We start from the raw sequence: 19,949 nt of genomic DNA, 5'->3' as shown, positions 1-19,949 counted from the left end.
TCACTCAAACACTGAGGTGCATAAGGTCAGATCAATGAGGCCTATATGATCAATCAGATCCAAAAATACATATAAAATCTGTGCTAATTGAAAGAAAGCAAGGTGACAAAAAAAAGCACAAAAAAAAGAATAATGAGAGATTTACAAACAATTTAGAAGGCTGGTCATTTTTGACAGACAACACCAAATTAGGTAAAGGATTTTCAAAACAGCACAAGGGTTATTATCTTTTTTAACCCAAAAAGTATTATTTATTGGGAGTGCATATATAGGTTCCAGCCAGGGGCCAGTTGTTCAAAAGTAATCTGATCGGATTTCGGCTATCGGATTGGATCAAATTGGATCATAAATTGAGTTGTTTAAACTTTTTTGTAATATTGGGATACCAATTTGATCCCAAAAATCAGGACGATACTGATCCCAGCAGAAGGGTGGATTTCAGGAACAAAAATGTAGTAAAACTTTAAAACTGGTCAAAAATTCAAAAATTTATATCATGTAATATACACACACACATATTTGTTTTTATTTTGCTCTTGATTAGATTAACTGTTAAAGTAATAAATTAGAAGTAAACATTAGGCTACCTATTAAGCCTTTCGGTAGCCTACAGTAAAGTAAAAAAAAATAGATTTTGGCGCCATAAAACAAAAATATTATATTTAATTCAAAGTGGGTTTTTTTTATCACTGTTTGTATACTACATTTGCACAATCATAAGAGATCATACGAGAAACTTTTCTGAGAGAATGCAAAAGAATTGATAGCTGGCACAGTTTGAAAAAGTTTTTCATTTGAAAAAACAGTACAAAAGTAAGATGGATTACTTGATCCTGGATAGCAAAACATGGGATTTCCAAATCATTCTGATGCAGATTAAACTTATTTTAACAACTGGCCCCTGATGTTCAGCTGCTCATGTGGGTTTGAGCCTGTGTCAAATTCCAAAGTCTTTCTCCCCCAGATTGCCATATTCATTGTGTTTCCAAAAATGTTTTGAAATTGACCCTTAGTTTCCACAGTCAATGGCCTTGGCTAGGTATAGGTTCTTTTAATACCCTTGTAATCGCCTCTGACTTTGCTGCCGTGAAGGCAATGGTTTGGATCTATACTTAATTGCTTAATCTGTTGTTAGAAAAGGTTTACACCGAAAGGCTCTCGCTACACTTCCTGCCCACACAGGTCTGAGCATGGATGAGAACCGGAGTAGCTCAAGGCCGGCGTCTTCACAGTGCCATTCCCCTCCCGTGAGTCCCTTGAGAAACATGGTGGAATATTTCAAGAAACTTGTCAAGAACTCTGTATCTACAAAGTTGCGGCAATGGGTAAAGGACTACTGCAAAAGGAACGGCTTGCTCACCTTATCAGTGTTAGCGGTAATTTCAGGCTGTGTGGTGGGATTCACATTGAGAAGTTTGAACTTGTCAACACAGGTAACTTAGCACCTAAAGATTCAATTTTGTTATTGCCTTTATGAAAAAAAAAAAGAGGAAAAAGTGACAATTGACAATTTCAATTGTCTGTGCCTTATCAGAATTAGTAGAGCCATAATAGTATCTGTCTAAAGGAAAAGTATTTGTTCAAAATAAGAAAAGATCTATTTGAATGTTAATTTATTGAACATAATTTAGACTCATCACTTTGTTTTTAAATAAAATATAAAATAATGAAAAAGTTTACAGTTAACAAGTTATACGTTTTTTTTTTCACCATGTAAAATATTTGCATGATACACGCAGTGATATCAGAAATGAACTGTTTACATAAAGTAGCCTGTGTAAATTACATGTGTAATGCATAACCAGAAATGCATTTACCTAGAACAGTAGTGTTCGCTATAGACACCTTTACAGAACAAATAACAGAATTTTGTACATAAGAAAATAATACAAGTGCTACAGATTTTTCTACATTTTTGTTTTCTACAAATTGAGGGATGACTCAAAATTATTGTCTGAAAGTGATATACATCAACTGAGCTTAGCTTATTTAAAAGTTGGAACATTCCTTTAACTTTAAGATGTTGTTGATGACTTTTCCTCTTAAAGAAGTTACATAATTTCCCAGCCTTAAGAATGTGGCTTACAGACCTTACATAAGGTACTTAAATCCTGGTAGTCCACCTGCTAAGGATGTAAGCATCTGGTTTTTGTTATCTGTAAATAAACTCCAAACAACTTACAGAGTCAACTAGGATAAACACGCATTACTTAGAATAGTCAACTGAAGCAATTCTTCAGGGATTTTACTGAAATAGTAGGCCTATATGATAAGTCATTCAAAGTCACTCAAAGTCATGTTTTCCCTTTTACCTCAGGCAAAAATCTACTTTTCTTTTCCTGGAGAACTTCTAATGAGAATGCTGAAAATGTTGATTCTTCCTCTCATCACATCCAGGTAACTCGCCATGTCAGTTCTGTTTAGTTGCACTTTCATTCAAGATGTCAGCATTTCTGAGGCCAAACATACAGACTGTATTTGATATTTTTGAGAAACCACCAAAATATACAACAGAAAAAAAAAATTCCATCATAAGAAATGCTTTACTTCTGAGGTTCATCTGTTTTTAAAACCCTTTCAATACCCTTGACAATTTTAGGCCCAGTTTCATAGACAAGGTTTAGATTAAGCCAGGATTAGGCCTTTGTTCAATTAGAACATTTAAGTAGCTTTTATAAACGTGCCTTAAAAAAACACATTACTGGTGTGCATCTTGAGACAAAACAATGGCACTGACATATTTTAAGATATGACAGTGCAAGTTGTTTTCAGTTAAAACAGCTCAATAATGCATTTTAGTCCAGGACTACGCTTAAGCCTTGTCTGTGAAACCAGGGGTTAGAGTCTAACATTTAAACATACTTTAAAAAAAATACTAGACACTTCAACAAATTATAGAGGAAAAGGAACTTGTCTGCCTACATGAGTGAAACTGTTAATAACATAGTATGTTTGACTTAAAGCTGGTTGACTGAAACTCCAACACTTTCCTTACAGTTTAATGTCTGGCTTGTCTGCTATGGACACCAAGGCCAGTGGACGCCTGGGCCTTCTCACCATCACATATTACCTGTGGACTACCTTCATTGCTGTTATTGTGGGGATTATTCTGGTGCTGATCATTCATCCCGGAACTGGTACTGAGAAAGAGGGACATAAAGCTGCTGGAGGGCCAGTGATGACGTCTGCCGATGCCCTGCTTGATTTGATCAGGTAACTTTACAGTAATATCAGATCTTAACTCTGGGTTCCAGAAATTGTAGAATTTGCTCTCAAAATGGCGGCTGTAGGAAATGTTCAATTAAATGAGCCAATCAGCTTCTTAAAAGCTGATTGTCTTTGTTTTATTGCTATAGAATGTGAATACACATTAGGTAGAGAAACCTTCAGCATTTTCGGTCAGATTTGATTGGTTATTTAAAATATGTTATTGATGTTAGGTTGTCCATTCAAGCAGAAAAGAACTGTGTGTGCTTAGTTCCTAGAAAAAAATATATATGCCCAAGATCATTGCCAAGATGGCCGTCGAGTGGACTGACTTACCTTGAAAGGGACTTGAAGTGCAGTGTTAGAAAAAAAAAAATGTAGACAAACAAGCTTTATTTCTTTGTCATCATCAAATGGCTTTCAAGTCAATATGAAATCAAAATGGACCACAATTATGTTCTTAATATTTCTTTCTTGGTCCTATTGTAATTCATCAGTGTTTGTATTCATAATGTTAAATCAAAATGTAACAACTTGTTCATTGTTTACCTTTTCCACCTCACTTAGGCAGAAATATAGTGAATAGCCTATAGTGTTAACCAGTTGCCAAATAGCTGTGTAGACATTGTTTTAGCAAACTAGCATTCTGCTATAATGCCCCAAAATCAAATCAATTCCCCAGAATCCCCACGGATAAAATCAAGTTCTGCCCTGCATTATTTCTCATTGATTATCACGGTTCTCTCTTTAGAAATGTACATTTTTTACATTGTTTATATGTGGAAAAACTAGTCCACTGGTGGAGACACCTAAAATAGTATTATTATTTCATTTTATTAAAAAAAAGCAAACAAGTTTTATTTATCAGTCTAAGAAACACATTGAGAAACATGTTGCACTTACATAACTGTTTTCAAGCTGCAATCAAGTCTGCAAAGCTTAAGCTTCCCTTTTGCGCTATCCCGTCACCAGACAGAAGGATTGGAATTAGGTATATTTAGAAACCCTCTAAAGAGGATGTGAATAACATGGCTTTTCTCGAGTGCGAAAGATGCTCCTGAGCTCCGGACCAGATTTAATTGGATTTTAGTCAGGGACACAGCAGTAGAACCGGTACTTTATAAAGCATTAGCCAATGGCCTCTCCAAGTCTTTAGGCTGTGCTACAGCAGATCTGCTTTTTGTTTCTTTACTTTTTAGCTAGCTGGCCGTGCCACAGCCTTGTTACAATAATCAAATCCAGTGATTCTAAAAACAAACAACGAGGCATTTTTGCAATGCGTTGGCCTCAGAAAACAGGCTAATAGCATATACTCAGGGAAATGAGCTATTTTGCTGAAATATCTATGATTGTAAATAGTTTTAAATGTATGGCCTTGTGTATGATGGGTTTTGTTTTCCCAACAGGAACATGATTCCATCCAATCTGATTGAAGCCACATTTCAGCAGGTGAGAGAAACACATGAAGAACAGAGGAATTAATCCTCTACTGTTTTTGTACCTAATCCTTGTCCATCTGTGCTCTTCTGTTTCAGTATAAGACAGAACTTGTGTCTAATTTTAAAAACAGTGCAAAATCATCACAAGCCAACTTTGTGTACATTATGCCAGACTATGAAAACCCCAAGATGGGTCACCCAGTGTTTCTGGAACTCACTCCTCCTCCTGAAATCCACTATAAGATTGTACCAGGGAGAAGCAATGGGATGAACGTGCTAGGAATCGTCATTTTCTCTGCCACTATGGGTGTGTATGGATTGGAACTGTTATATCACCATTCAACCCTGCTGAAAAGATCAGCATAGACCAGATTAAGCTCGTTAGTGTTGCTTTGGTACTGGCAAAACTAGTTAAAAAGTCTGGTGGGAACACTAGCATCCCATGTTGGAGACAAATGTCCAAAATACAACATACAATGGTGACCATCAATGTTGAGCTTTTCAGCAGGGAAGCATTTATTGTGCAATTTGAAGCATTTAAGTCAACATGAAAGGGTTTTGGCAGCCTATTTACTCAAGATATTTAATGAGAAAACATGTAGCATGGCATTTGAAAACTGGCCTCTAAAGGCTGGTGAAAAATAGAAGGGCTTTGTGATGTCTATATATATATTATAAGTTATACATACTATATATATATATATATAACTGTTCAAAAGTTTGGGGTTGGTGAGTTTTTTTATTTATTTAGATTTAAAGAAGTCTCTTATGCTCAACCGGGCTCCATTAGATAAAAAATAAACAGTAAAAACAGTAATATTATTACAATTTTAAAATAGCATTTTTTATTTAAATGTTTTTAAATGTCATTTATTTCCATTAATTAAGTCTTCACATGATCCTTAAGAAATTCTAATATTCTGATTTAATGTTCAAGAAACATTTCTTATGCTTAATGTTAAAAAAATTTTTATTACTTAATGACTAGAAAGTACGAAAGAACAACATTTATTTGATATTAGAGAACTTTTATAACATTATTAACATATTTACTGACACTTTTGATAAAAAATCTTTTCTTTTTTTTTGTTCCCCAGGTCTTCTGCTTGGTAGAATGGGATCCAGAGGTACACCCCTGGTGAATGTGTGTCTTTGTGTCAATGAATGTGTCATGAAGATCATCAATGCTGCTATGTGGTGAGTAGATCTGGATCAGATTGCCCAAAATTACCTAACTGGGACTAGAGATTTGTAATTTCAAATATAGGACCAAAACGCTCACCTTATTACATCACTTCTAGGACAGTCGTCATGTTTTGTCATGCAAACATGTGAAAGAAGCATGTGTCAAAAAAGCAGCATTCTCTGACCCAAACAAGTGGAGAGCCACCTAAGCAATCTCTTTAATACGCCAGGGTAATAGTTTTAAAGCAGCTTTAAGCTTCCTTATTCTATTAAATGTTGGCAGTGGAAATGTGCTTAAGAGTCAGGCGAAATGAAAAGCTCATTTGCTTTTAAATCTCAGTTAAGTGAATGCACCACCTATATAACTATATATACACACACACTGCTGTTCAAAAGTTTGAGATCGGTAAGATTTGTAATGTTTTTAAAAGAAGTCACTTATGCATTTATTTTATTTTAAAAAAAAATACAAAAAAATAATATTGTGAAATATTACAATTTAAAATAACTTCTATTTAAATATATTTTAAAATGTAATTTATTCCAGTGATGCAAAGCTGAATTTTCAGCATCATTAGTCTTCAATGTCACATGATCCTTCAGAAATCATTCTAATATGATGATTTGCTGCTCAAGAAACATTTATTATTATTATTATTATCATCAATGTTGAAAACGGTCGTGTACAACTTTTTTTCCAGGATTTTTTGATGAATAGAAAGTTCAAAAGAACACCATTTATCTGAAATAGAAAGCTTTTAAAAATTACATTTTAAAATATGTTCAAATAGAAAACATTTATTTAAATTGTAATTAATATTTCACAATATTACAGTTTTTATATATATATATATATTTTTAAATCAAATAAATGCAGCCTTGGTGAGCATTAGAAACTTATTTTAAAAACATAAAAATCTCACAGATCCCAAACCTTTGAACAGCTGTGTGTGTATATATACATTCAGTATATATATCGTTTTAATACCCCAGTCTCTTTTTACAGGTACTTCCCATTTGGAATTGTATTTCTGGTTGCTGGGAAAATCCTGGACATGCATGATCCTGCAGTCCTTGCAGAGAAGCTGGGAATGTACTTCATCACTGTTCTGGCGGGGCTGTTCGTGCATGGTGTGATTTTGCTGCCAATGTTCTTCTTCGTGTTCACCAGGAAAAACCCATTTAGCTATATCCGTGGCCTCCTCCAGGCTCTGGTTATCGCATTGGCAACTTCATCCAGGTAAGGAAGCCATTTTGAACAGGCTTTTAGCAACATAAACTAGAGATAATCCACAATTTATTTCAGAAAATAGTTCAGCTGAATCATATTAAATTGAATAATTTAAGTGTTTGTTCTACCCATGTGAAAACTCAAATTTAATCTTAACCAAAATCTTTACATTTTAAATATAACATCTGAAATATGCAACTAATGGTTTTATTCCTTATTCATCTTTCTCCAGTTCAGCTACTCTGCCCATTACAATGAAATGCTTACTGGAAAACTGCCATGTGGATCGGAAAATCGCTCGATTTGTACTTCCTGTGGGTGCTACTATCAATATGGATGGCACAGCCCTATATGAGGCAGTGGCAGCCATCTTCATTGCACAAGTCAATGAGTATGAGCTTGACTTTGGACAACTTGTTACTATTAGGTAAAGTATTTTGGCTACATTCAGAATGATGTACACTACTGGTCAAACATTTGGAATAATTAAGATGTGCAATGGTTATGGAAGTCTCTTATGCTCACCAAGGCTGCATTTATTTGAAAGAACTTTTCAAATGGAATACATTTTTAAAATGTAATTTATACCCGTGATGGCAAAGCTGAATTTTCAGCATCATTGCTCCAGTCTTCAGTGTCACATGATCCTTCAGAAATCATTCTGATATGCTGATTTGGTGCTCATAAAACATTTCTAATTATAAATGTTGAAAACAGGTTTTGCTGCTTAATATTTGTGGGAAAACATGATATATTACTATTCAAAAGTTTGTTACAAAAGATTTCTATTTAAAAAAATACTGTACTTTCTATTTATCAAAGAATCCAGTTTTTTTTTTTTTTTACAGTAACGGTAAATGTAACGGTATTCACAAAAATATTAAAGAGCAAAAAATGGTTTTCAACATTGATAGTAATAAGAATTACTATTTGAGCACCAAATCAGCATATTAGAGTGATTTCTGAAAGGATAGTGTGACACTGAAGACTGGAGTAATGGCTGCTACATTTTAAATGAGAAAAAAGTATTATGAATATCACAATATTATGGTTTTTACAGTATTCTTGTTAAAAAGTTTTTTTGTTTAAAGGGTTAGTTCAACCAAAAATGAAATTTCTGTCATTAATTACTCACCCTCGTGTCGTTCCAAACCCGTAAGACCTTTGTTCATCTTCGGAACACAAATTAAGATATTTATACGAAATCCGAGAGGTTTCTGAACCAGCCATAGGCAGCAACGTCATTGCAACTTTCAAGGCCCAGAAAGGTAGTAAAAATATTGTTAAAATAGTCCATATGACTAGAGTGGATCAACTTTAATGTTATGAAGCGACGAGAATACTTTTTGTGTGCAAAAAAACACAACAAAAATAACCCTTTTTCAACAATTTCATCGGTTCTGTGTCAGTTGATCACATAGTAAACGCAGTGCAGCACTTCCAGGTTCTACGCCAGAACGCAGGCTCATTATTGGCCAGCTCCTGCGTCAGCACCACACGCATGCGTCGTGATACTCACGGTAACAGCGTCGGCCAGTAATGGGTTCTTATGGGTTTGGAACGACATGAGGGTGAGTAATTAATGATAGAAATCTCATTTTTGGGTGAACTAACCCTTTAAATAAATGCAGCCTTGATGAGCATCTTTCAAAACCGTGAATTATTCCAAACTTCTGACAGATAGCATACACTAACAAAGCTGCACTTGCCAGTGAGCGGCTCATGTGACTTGACTTTGACTCTTTTCTCAGCATCACAGCTACAGCAGCAAGCATTGGAGCAGCTGGAATCCCTCAGGCTGGTCTTGTTACCATGGTTATCGTGCTTACCTCAGTGGGTTTGCCTCCAGATGACATCTCACTCATTGTAGCTATCGACTGGATCCTGTAAGTACATCATTCTGCGTGAATACTATTACTTATAACCCACAATATAAATAAAAAGTAAATCTCATGCATCTTTTTTTTTAATAGGGACCGATTTCGAACAATGATCAATGTGCTTGGAGACGCCTTAGCCGCAGGAATCATGGCTCACCTGTGCAAAAAGGACTTTCAGAAAGACGTCCCATCCACAAACAACTCAGAGAGAGTAAGATATATCCACTATGTGCTCATTTACATATTTCCTAGTTAGAAATATGGATAAGCAAGTATCGTGCAGTAGTGGTCTGTTGTTCACCAGCAAGTAGTCAAAACTGTCATATTTGACAACTGTGTAATGGCTGTATTTTGTGTCTTGCAGAGAGATACTATGATATCTTTTGGAAACCAAAGCGTGCAGAGTTTTCCCACATCTGAAACTCCACTACTGGGTAATAGGGACTACATCTTAGAGGTTGTCGGTGATCAGGTGATCGAGAAGCCGACTACATGTTACAACCTCTGCCAAGTCTAACTTTGACAGACGATACCAAGCAGGAACAGAAGCTGCCTTGACTTCACAAAAACCTTCCCCCTTTACCTCCCCTTTGTTATATATATATATATGTGTGCCATTCTGTCTTTTTACATCACAGATGTTACTGTTACCTCAACAGTCGCCTTTGGTGAACTTGGAAATTGAGGACATTTGAGTGCTTTTGACACCTTAACTTGGAGGTTTTGTAAATGACAAAAACATGTTTGTTTTTTATGTTCATCTTTTAGAATTGCCTTAAAACGCAATAGTTAATGACAGTAAAACTAGACCACAATAATAAAACCATGTACAAACAGGAACATTACACAGCTAGTTAGTTGACTGGGGCTCCAATTATGGATCATCAGTTGCCTTGTCATACAGTGTACAGTGACAACAAACTGAGTTTTTAAAATGACTGCAAGAACAGTGATTGTGTATCTCTTTATTACATATGTTCAGAGCACACAATCACTGTTCATTTCAAGTGGGATGGAATATAGATTATCATGCTTGGTTATGTTTGTTTATTTTCTTAATAAAATTGTTAAATTAACCTTGCGTTATTGGTCTTCATTATTCATACTGTAAAAGATAAACTACAATATGGTTAAACCAAAAACTACCTATAAATAATAATGTGCATAAAATCTTTACGAAAATTATACTCCTAGATCTACTTCACTAATACCAAGACACACATTTTCTGATTTTGCAATAATGCCTGATATTTTATTTCACAACTACATGTTAGACAGTAGCTCATAACAGATGTTCAATGTAGAATCAAAAAGTATTTAAAAAAAAATTAAGACACTCATCAATATCAACACATAAAACCATACACAAGCTATATAAATAATTCCACCATTCAATAAACTTCCAGTATATTCTACATAAATTAAGGCTTAAAATTTGCAACCATCCAGTAAATCCTATTTGATATTTCTTACAACTGGCATCTCAGCTGACTCAAACATTGGGCAATATTATTATTTTTTGAACATCAGGATATCAAAAAAGATGGAAAGGGAAACGGTTGCTATAATAATTACTACTATTCATTACGAATCACTTTTCAATATTGCACATATGCCGAAACGTGCACAAAAAGAGAATGCCAAGTGTTTCATATAAATGACGTGTAACCAACAGTGGCTGTAAAGTTGCTAATAGGTTCACATGAACCATAAAGTAACAGATGATGCAAGTATAGTTAACTGCTTATTACAAACCTGACAAAAAAAAACAGTGAGTCACTGTACAAAAACATTTAGGATTAGGATTAGTGTCAGTCACAATAATATAAATATATGCACGCACACACAATACCAACCTTAAGTCTTGTAGCAGAGGGAGCCTAAGAACTGTCTGTGCTGAAAATGATCAATTTACACAAGAGGCATCTTGTAAAATTCATGGGTTTGTCTAACTAAAGAAGAACCTATGTGGGGTTTTAAAAACTAATATTTGGAAAACCTCAAGAGGAGCCAAAGCGGAGGAACATGACTGTACAACTGTTAGATTGAGTTTCTATCCGTTTCTATCTTCCCCACCGCTTATTAATGAGAACTACGGCTGAAAACCTCAGGAAAAAGTTGAATATGAACCACTGAGAAAGGCAAAATAAATGGCACTCCATTGGCCAAATCAAATAAGTCAAACGTTGTCAGATTGTATATTTATGATTTGGTCCGATGCCTGAAAAATAAATACTTAGGATCTGATACTCAAAATTAACACCATGAAATGTGGTAATTTAGTGTTTCTCATGAGGTCTTGGCGGGCTAAAGACCCATTCGCACCAAGGGCGATAACCATCAACAAAGATTTAGTTCTAAAAAACAATAATTCTAAATGTATATTAGCATGGTCCACACAACGGCACAGAGAAACAATATCACTTTCAGAACGATTTTGAGCTGAAAAGCCGTAACAATCAGAATCAGCTAATCAGAATCCACCTGACTTTAAACGGATAGTTCACCCAAAAATGAAAATTGTCATTTACTCACCCTCATGTTGTTCCAAACCTGTATGAGTGTCTTTCTTCTGTTGGAACACAAAATATATTTTGAAGAATGTTGGTAACAAGCCATTGACTTCCATGATATTTTTGTTCCTATATGGAAGTCAATGGGCACCATCAACTGTCTGGTTACCACCATTCTTCAAAATATCTTCTTTTGTGTTCAGCAGAAGACAAATAGGTTTGGGACAATTTGAGAGGGAGTAAGTAATGGAATTTTTTTTTGATTTTTTGGGGTTAACTATCCCTCTAAGAAGCTTGAGCGTTTAAAGTGGCAGACAGAAAATAGCACACACTTAGAATTAACAAAACGTTCTTGACCACTGGTGTGGACGCTAATATAGTTATGATTATTGTTATCATTCTTAGTGTGAAAGGGCCCTAAACTCAGCCATCTGCATCTTTAAATATAGAAATAGTCTTGAGTTGACTTAAACTGCATTGTACCTAAAAATGGATCAAATTAAAGAACTAATTAAAAGATAAAATAAAGAAACAAAACAAAAAGTTGAGCAAAACAAAATAAAATTTAATGATTGTAAATGCCATGTGAAACAAAATGAAAGGTTTCCAAAGGAAACACAAAAGAAAAAAAAAAGAAAGAAAAAAACACAAATATCACAAGGCAGTCTTAAAAAGCATGTGCATTAGTACTGGATATCCATTTTCAAATAAACAAACTAAACTTAATGTATTAGCCTAGAGAAACAAAAACAAAAGAAAACGCAAACCATAAACAGAAGATGCTGATGCTCAAATGTGATTACATTTTACATAAATACTCAGTACCTAGTATTCAATGTCCAAATATTTTTGGAATATTCTTAGGGATGTGCAACATGCACCTCTGCCGGGAGAAACTAAGCCTTCCATTCATGTCTTTGGTCCTTCTTAGTTCAGTCTTTTCAGAGGGTCCCTTACAAAAGATTAACAAGTTAGTTAAAGATTTTCCCCTCACTAAAACAGGCATTTTCTTTGCCGTTACCTCTTCTTTTCTATGGAGCACTCATCATGCTGGATTTAAGACTCAGATTTTAATAAACGAATGAACTGTTGTGAGATGGGTAATGAGATTCCTGCCAAACCAAAAAGTGCTACATTATTGAGGGCAAAGTGGAAACATGACATCAAATTAAGGCATCGTAAATACTGAAGAGCTATGTAGGATGTAGATACTGAGAAAAGAAAGAAAAAAAATCTGAGTTTTAAATCCAGCATCTGGTGAATGAGGTGTCCGACCACGTATGGCACATAGCAACAATACCAGGCTAACATCAGAGACAAATTTGTATTAAACGAAAAATTGGTCATATATATTGGGATAAACCAGAACGCCTAAAACACTTGCATTTGAAGCATCCAACAGCTTGAATCTTAAAAGAAACTGTCTAAACGAGACTGCGAAACGTGAACATTTGCGAAGACTTGATTACACTAAAATAATAGTTTTCTTTTTCAAAACGGCGCCAATTTCTCTGGCTTCGCAGAACACACCCTTCTTCATTTTCCTGGCAACCCTGCTTTCTACTTGTGCGACTTGCTTGTTTTGAACGACACTTGTAAAATCTTGTCCCCGAGGCGGTAGCCGTTGAGGCTGGCAATAGCCATGGCAGCCTCTTCATAGTTTGTCATGGTAACAAACCCAAATCCCTTGCACTTGTTGGTGTTGAAATCACGGATCACTTTGACGTTTGTGACGGCACCGAAGGGCCCGAACATCTGCCACAAAATGCCCTCATCTGCATCCTGGCCCAGGTTGTAAATAAAAATACACCAGCCTGACGAGGAGTTTCCAGGCATGTTAACGCCAGACATGCCGCTCATGTGGTCTACACTCATAGGAGAGAACCTGAAGACAGGAAATAACATCATTTAGGACAAGTTCATCAGATATGCACACATTTTTGGAACTGAAAGAATTTTCAGAATCTGCCTAAATGTAAAACAACACCATCTGTTAACTGTAGAAATTAAATATAGGTTCATCTTCGTTAAAGCTGTATTTTGTATTTTATTAACATTAATGACTGACAACATCAGGCATATTAGGCTGCTGTCACTGAATACAGACACACATCTGATTTTGACATAATTGTGCGCATGCGTTAGGGATGTCAATTTTCACAAATTCCCATGATCGATCGTCGTTTAAATTAGCGATCAATTAATTGTTAGCCTTAATACTGCAATATGCGTCTGCTGCAGTGGCATATGACCAACAGCATGACAGGTTCTGCAAATATTGCTCAAAACTATGTTCCTCACCAAATGAATGAGAATGGTTTTAAATCTAAATAAAGGGCAAGTAGGATTGTAAAATGTTTCGATGGTTCTTTGTGCGCAACTAGTGCGTTATTTAACTTAGAGAAACGCATCCTATATGAGATTAATCAGATTTATTCAAAATAAACAATATTACAAATTATATCTGCGCAAAATTACGCGAATGCACAAGTGAACTTTAAGTTACGTGCCATTCAGAATGACTCGTGTTGTGGATGCGCTCTTCCTGGAGCAACGCGGCACAGCAACTAAACCCAAATAATTCACAATGTTTTATTACAATATTGATCTCTTTATAATGTTATGTAATATGACAGTCCCAATAGTCATTATTAGTCGTGCATTGCCGTTTGAGCTGCGCGCTGAAGCTGAAGAGGATCACCGCACACTTTACTACATTAATTCTTAACCAAATGCATCCTATATGAGATAAATCAGATATAGATAGGCCTACACATAATAAACACAATATTACAACTTACATTTGCACAAAACAAAAGGCTGTGAATGCATGCACATGTAAACTTATAGTCATGACGAAGGTGTAAAATGGTCCCAAACATAACGCCGGCACGCTCGCTTTACATGTTTCGCGGTTGAGCAGCACGCACGTCCATGAACCTGCTTAATCGATGATCGATACGTTTTATCGATTAAATGTATTATCGACAATGAATCGATCAATTTGGTGTTCGAGTGCTGTCTGAAACGCCCCTCTCTCTATCTCCCTCTGCATGCACTTTGGATGCGGGATGCTGTGTGCACAGATAACATCGCACAAGTCCTGATTTTCTCCTCTTCTGCATTTAAAAGCATTTGAATGTATAAATTGGCAAGACAAAACATCCAAATGACAAATTTTCACAATATGATAGTTAAACTTCACGGATCAACTGCGATTCGTTGCACCCCTAATAACGGAAATAAACGCTTCCCTCCATGTTTTCTGCTGCGCTTATTTTTAAAGTCGTTTATTTTTAACGTGCATGCGCAGCATTGCGCACCAGTTATGTGCACCCCTGGATATGCTAACCAAGCAAATAGAGAAATACAATCTTAGACTTCATTCACCTGAATCTCTGGGCCTGGTGGTGGACGGGCCCCCCGAAGCGGCGAGGCTGTGTGTGGTAAACCTGGGAAATAATTTGTGAGTTTTTCACTTGGTTGGGACTGGCAGCAAACTTGACAGTAATGGGCTCTGCAGCGCCTGGCGGCTTTTGCCCATTCAAGTCCTTAATTGCATCCTCTGCCTCCGACCTCTTGTCAAATCGAATGAAAGCCACACCACGAGAGAGTCCTGCAATGAGGATAAAAAAGGTGAACGCTTTAATACACACTAGCTTACAGAACATTCCAGGTGTCAAAATCAACTTTGCTCATCTACCAACCTGACGCTTGATCGACGAGGACACGGGAGTTGATTATTCTGCCATAACGTGTAAACATTTCTTCTACGTCCTTCTGCGTCATTGTTTTAGGCAGCCCACTGATGTAAAGGTTGGCATCCTTTATGGTGTCAGAGCTTGGCCTGGCATATGACACCTGTCAGAAAGAGCAAAGTTAAAAGATCAGATCCTGAAGAAATACCTCCCCTGGAGATTATTAGGAAATCTCTTAATAAACTATGGCTAAATAAAAATAAATAAATAAAAAAAGAGATGCAAACGTAGATTCTTCGATTTAAGTAAAAAATTTTAATTGATATTAAAAATTGTAAATTCTTTTCAAATAGGGAACACCCACCCAACAAATAGTTTGCCATGGGTCCTTTACAAATATAACATTTTATAGAAATGCAAAAACTATTTCATAGAATTCAAACAGCATTAAAGCAACATGTTTGCAACCTGTAATCCATAGATAATAAAACAAATCTTTAAATAGATGAATCTAAATATTGAAAAGCCTGATAAAAAGGCCACAACCAAGATTCCATCAGGTCTGAGCAATTCTACTCCAACAACTTTACTTTGTTCTCGCTGCCTTGTTCTCACAACCGGTGGTCTGAAGCAATGACACAATTTAACTTTACACAGGAGCACCTTTTGTCACATTACCTTGATAGTTTTAGACTGTAGTCTCAGTCCATTGAGAGTACTGATTGCTCTTTCTGCATCATTAGGGTTAAGATAGTTAACAAATCCGTACCCTAAACTGTGGCCTAGAGAAAAAAAAAGGAAAACAATAAAACAAACAAAACAAAAAAAAGTTGAAACGTTCCAAATACAAAGGAAAAAAACATCCTAGTATCAAATGTTAAACTTCTGGGGAAAAAACTGATGCCAACAAATAAATCCACGTTGACTTGGGACAGGCCTGAGAAAGGAAACTAAAAATATGTAGTTTTTTTTTTCTGTCAACACTGAAATGAAGACTTCCAGTGCTTCAAAAGTGTCTAAAAGCGCAAATCTTTTAATAAATTCATTCTGTTTTTTAACTGACAACATGGCTTCATGCAAACCCTGCAAAATAAAGACACTACATCCCTAAACCAACAAAGACAAACAATATTTTCTCTCAAAATGTATTTATGTGTCTGCTTTGAAACCGGTGTGCAAAGTGCTGATGAATACTTGCCTGCTACTTTGTCACGAATAAGTTTAGCAGACTCCACCTCCCCGATGCTGCTGAAGAGACTCCGCAGCTCATCTTGGCTCATATTCTGAGGCAAGTAGTTGACGATGAGGTTTGTTTTGGCATCTTTAGGCTCATCGGCCATGTGATCTTCGTAACCGTTCGACATGTCATAGACTTCCTAGAAATAATCAAAACAAGTTTCTGTTAGGGTTGTACATTTTTGCCAATAAAAATGTAATTAGACCATATTGAATATTACCGCAAACTTATTTTACATGAAAATTTGCTACTTGCTGTTGATACCTGACTGTACCTGCACAGGTACAGAGCCTCAATATTAGGCCTAGATATTGCTGAAAATGTTTTCAATTACAGCTGGCAAGCCAGTAATAGAACAAAAATTAGAATAAAAAACAAATTTGACATAAAAAAAAACATTTATTGTGAGATTACACGATGCTTACACTTAAAGGCTAAATTTCATTGGCTTTTTTTCCATTGATAAATGGGAGCATTTCCTTAAATTTTAAAGACAGAAAAGCATCCAATTTGCAAATTAAGGGATTTATATTCTCGCCTAGGGAAGAAATAATGCAACTACAAGCATCTGCAAGACAGTTCTTCTAATGACTTCAAAATGCCTGAATTACACATCCCCACTGAAACATATTTCATTAATTACACCTCAGTTTGGCTGCATTTCTACTCTACATTACACAAATAAGAAAAGAAAAACCACACCTAGTCACTTACCGACAAAAAAAACATTACATATCGTTAACTGGAACAGTAGAACAAAGCAATACAACATTCCCTTTCAGAGCATATTTTACCTCTGTCTTATTAATATGTAATCTTCAAAATGTTACAACCTGACCTAAACCAGTTTTTGTTAATCACCAAACATGAAAGTTCAATATACCACAAAAATGAACTATGAGTGATAAGAATATGTACCAAGCTAAAACGTGTGAGCAAAAGGACAGATGTAACTGTCAACGGGACTCACTGTACTGCTGTTCTTTTATATTCTATGATCAGCACTGCCTCCAATGGAGTCTAGCTGAAATTGCACATGACCACAATTCATTCAACACAAAAACAATAAAATACGGTAGTGTACTAATGGTATTAAAAAGGGGGTCTTGGATGTCTAACCCCTTCAAGGCATTTTAGGTGAAGGAGGAACCGAACACTGTGGTCACCATGATTATTCTGATATCGGACAGTGCGTCCCATTCACGTTAGAAGAGAGGTCTTATTGTGTATTCCACATGGGTAGCCAGTCAACCTTCAAGGCTGAAACAAACAGGCATTATTACAGTCCCTCCCACACAAACCATCATTGGAGGTTTTGATAAAGTGGTCTGAATCACTCATAGACAATTCTGGTCACTCCCTATCCGACTACTTCAATCGCGAGCTGGTCCCTATAAACATGGTTAAACTTTTCAGCATTTGCCAGAGGCCAGATACCTTCAGCTGACATTATGCAACACCTAATAACAGGTCTAGTGCATTCAGTGAAAAGTCTACCTCAGACGACAGCATTAAACCTCAAGTATTACTCGCTCCACACAGGCTACAGCACTACATGGACGAAAACAGCCTACAAGCACTAAACACTACTAACTCCAGCTTACAGGTTCAGTTTATTTTTTTAAATCCACATTCAGTCCCTGATGGACGCAAATTCTACTCACTTTTAAGTATCTAACGTGTCCCCTTCTGACTGCCATGAAGAGCCGTCACAGATCCCAACTCTGAAGATACCAAAAACAAAATAAGGTAATAAAAATACACGCTGACAAAAAAGGGGTGGTAGGGAAGGCAAAGGCGGGTTTGGGGGTTCAGAGTAAAATAAATAAACTAAAATAAAAGAAGGGCAAAAAGATAAGATGAGCCACCTTCTGATATAACCTGTGGAAAAAGAATAACAACCATCGGCCATTAAGACTGGTGTAATTTCAGCGTGTATTTTTAGCACCTCACTTTGAGTCTGTACTGCCTGCACAACATCTCAATGTTGACGTTATATAAATGGTGTGCTTGTTAAATTTCTTTACACTGCAAACTTACATATACATACATATCACATATATATACATACATATCACATATATATATATATATATATATATAATTTGTAGTTTTTATAAATGGAAAGAAAACACCAAGAATTAGGTACAATACTACAGTGTAAATACTGTTTTATCCCTTTAAGCAAATCTACATGGCATAAAACATAGGCTAATTCTGTGAATCTATTTTGGACTGCACGAATTAAAGTAATAATATTAATAATAGATTAAATAAACTTTTTTTTTTAACACAACATGGCTGATTAACCTTAATCTAAAACTATGGCAAACTACGTCTACCTGGTAAAATGCTGTTGCATAAAATATATTTTAATAACTAATTGATGACATAAAGAGTGTTCCGGGGACAGTTCCGTTTCATTTTGAACATTTCATATCATTTTCATTCAATCACGACAAACGTTTATACGACATTTACACGGGCGGATGAGCTTATTAAACTTATCAGAACAAAAAATGTACTACTATCATAAAAAAAAGTCAACACTGTTCAGTACTTCGTAGGCTGTTGAGAAAACGGAATAAACGACATTTGTAATTCTGCCTAACGTTAGTCGTGGGGGCGTGGGATTTACAACTAACGTTACCCCGCAGCAGGACATCACTCATGCTTGTGTAGATTACCTCGCCATTGTTACGGTTTCGTATCGTAGCTACAGGACAACAACCTTGCGGCATTACACAGCATGTTTGTGAAGAATCAGCGATTCAAATAGGTCTAGCATTAAAATACCACACAACACGAGGCCTCGTTCCCCACACACCGTCCCCTTATTTTCGCGATGACTCGCTCGGTAAATCCCATGCAACTCTCGAGCTCAAACTCGAGCAGGCTGCGCTAAGGGGCCTAGCTCAAATAAAGCCAGGCCTCAAACACCGAACAGGTTTATAACCGTTATTAGATCTTAATAAACCAATTTAAATGCATCATGATAAAAAAGACAAGTTTAAAAATATATACATGGCGCCTTACCAACTTAAAAGTCTATCCGATTCTGCAGTAGAATGGATGCACGCGGAGCTTTAGCAGAACGTGGCTTTTTGGCGCTGCGCTCTCGTGACACAAAAAACACGCCACAATGGAACCACGCCGAGGAAGCGGAAGTCTTAACCCCTCCCACTTCCATAATCCATTACACAGATCAACAGTCACTATAATAAAACCAGTCATTTGATTCAATATTAACAGATTTATTGTGCAAAATAAAACGCCCTTGCTGTGCGTGCATATAAAATATTCTTAGAACAGGTATTGTGAAGAGACATAGGCTACTTTAGATTAATGTTGAAATTTAGGAAAACGTTGACTGGATGATATTATCAGAATGATTCGAATTTCATAACAGTGAAATATAGAAGAGACTGTAGATGGTTCGCACTCTGAAAAAACTAGACAAAGTCTTTAACAAAAAGAATCAATTATTTTAATAGAGCAAGAGCAGACGTTTCAGCCATAACAGTGAAATATAAAATATATAATACACTATACAGAACCG

General features: G+C 36.0%; 2 protein-coding genes across 7 annotated transcripts; one reads left to right on the top strand and one right to left on the bottom strand.

The window, feature by feature from the left end:
- The first annotated feature begins 1,169 nt into the window (after positions 1–1,169).
- On the top strand, positions 1,170–10,016 carry slc1a8b (solute carrier family 1 member 8b). Its single transcript, XM_084410611.1, has 11 exons — positions 1,170–1,433; positions 2,318–2,397; positions 2,998–3,213; positions 4,614–4,656; positions 4,743–4,953; positions 5,744–5,843; positions 6,838–7,071; positions 7,295–7,489; positions 8,814–8,948; positions 9,036–9,153; positions 9,307–10,016. The coding sequence occupies exons 1-11, from the start codon at positions 1,191–1,193 to the stop codon at positions 9,457–9,459; spliced, it is 1,728 nt and encodes a 575-aa protein (XP_084266737.1). The 5' UTR covers positions 1,170–1,190; the 3' UTR covers positions 9,460–10,016.
- A 1,983-nt stretch (positions 10,017–11,999) lies between these two features.
- Positions 12,000–19,585, bottom strand: elavl1a (ELAV like RNA binding protein 1a). 6 transcript variants are annotated; one of them, XM_084410934.1, is made up of 7 exons: positions 19,427–19,585; positions 18,055–18,114; positions 16,352–16,529; positions 15,832–15,935; positions 15,163–15,316; positions 14,846–15,071; positions 12,000–13,340 (listed from the first exon to the last, which is right to left on the bottom strand). In XM_084410934.1, exons 2-7 carry the CDS (start codon positions 18,088–18,090, stop codon positions 13,016–13,018), a joined length of 1,023 nt encoding a protein of 340 aa, XP_084267060.1. In that variant the 5' UTR covers positions 18,091–18,114; positions 19,427–19,585; the 3' UTR covers positions 12,000–13,015. The 6 variants fall into 6 exon arrangements, with proteins under 6 accessions (XP_084267060.1, XP_084267061.1, XP_084267062.1 ...); XM_084410935.1 differs by having other exon boundaries at positions 18,055–18,271; positions 19,427–19,518; XM_084410936.1 differs by lacking the exon at positions 18,055–18,114 and having other exon boundaries at positions 19,427–19,559.
- Positions 19,586–19,949: the final 364 nt, after the last annotated feature.

This window comes from Rutilus rutilus (genome assembly GCF_951802725.1).
Source record: "Rutilus rutilus genome assembly, chromosome: 6".
Lineage (NCBI taxonomy): Eukaryota > Metazoa > Chordata > Actinopteri > Cypriniformes > Leuciscidae > Rutilus > Rutilus rutilus.
This window is presented reverse-complemented; position numbering and strand designations above follow the sequence as displayed.

Coding starts and splice junctions, on each gene's coding strand:
- elavl1a (XM_084410934.1), bottom strand. CDS start 18,090: ATGGCAGTCAGAAGGGGACACGTTAGATACTTAAAA. Junction 15,936..16,351: donor TATTCGTGACAAAGTAGCAG/GCAAGTATTCAT, acceptor TTTTTTCTCTAG/GCCACAGTTTAGGGTACGGA. Junction 15,072..15,162: donor CCTCGTCGATCAAGCGTCAG/GTTGGTAGATGA, acceptor TCCTCATTGCAG/GACTCTCTCGTGGTGTGGCT.
- slc1a8b (XM_084410611.1), top strand. CDS start 1,191: ATGGATGAGAACCGGAGTAGCTCAAGGCCGGCGTCTTCACAGTGCCAT. Junction 3,214..4,613: donor GCCCTGCTTGATTTGATCAG/GTAACTTTACAG, acceptor TTTTCCCAACAG/GAACATGATTCCATCCAATC. Junction 9,154..9,306: donor CCACAAACAACTCAGAGAGA/GTAAGATATATC, acceptor TGTGTCTTGCAG/AGAGATACTATGATATCTTT.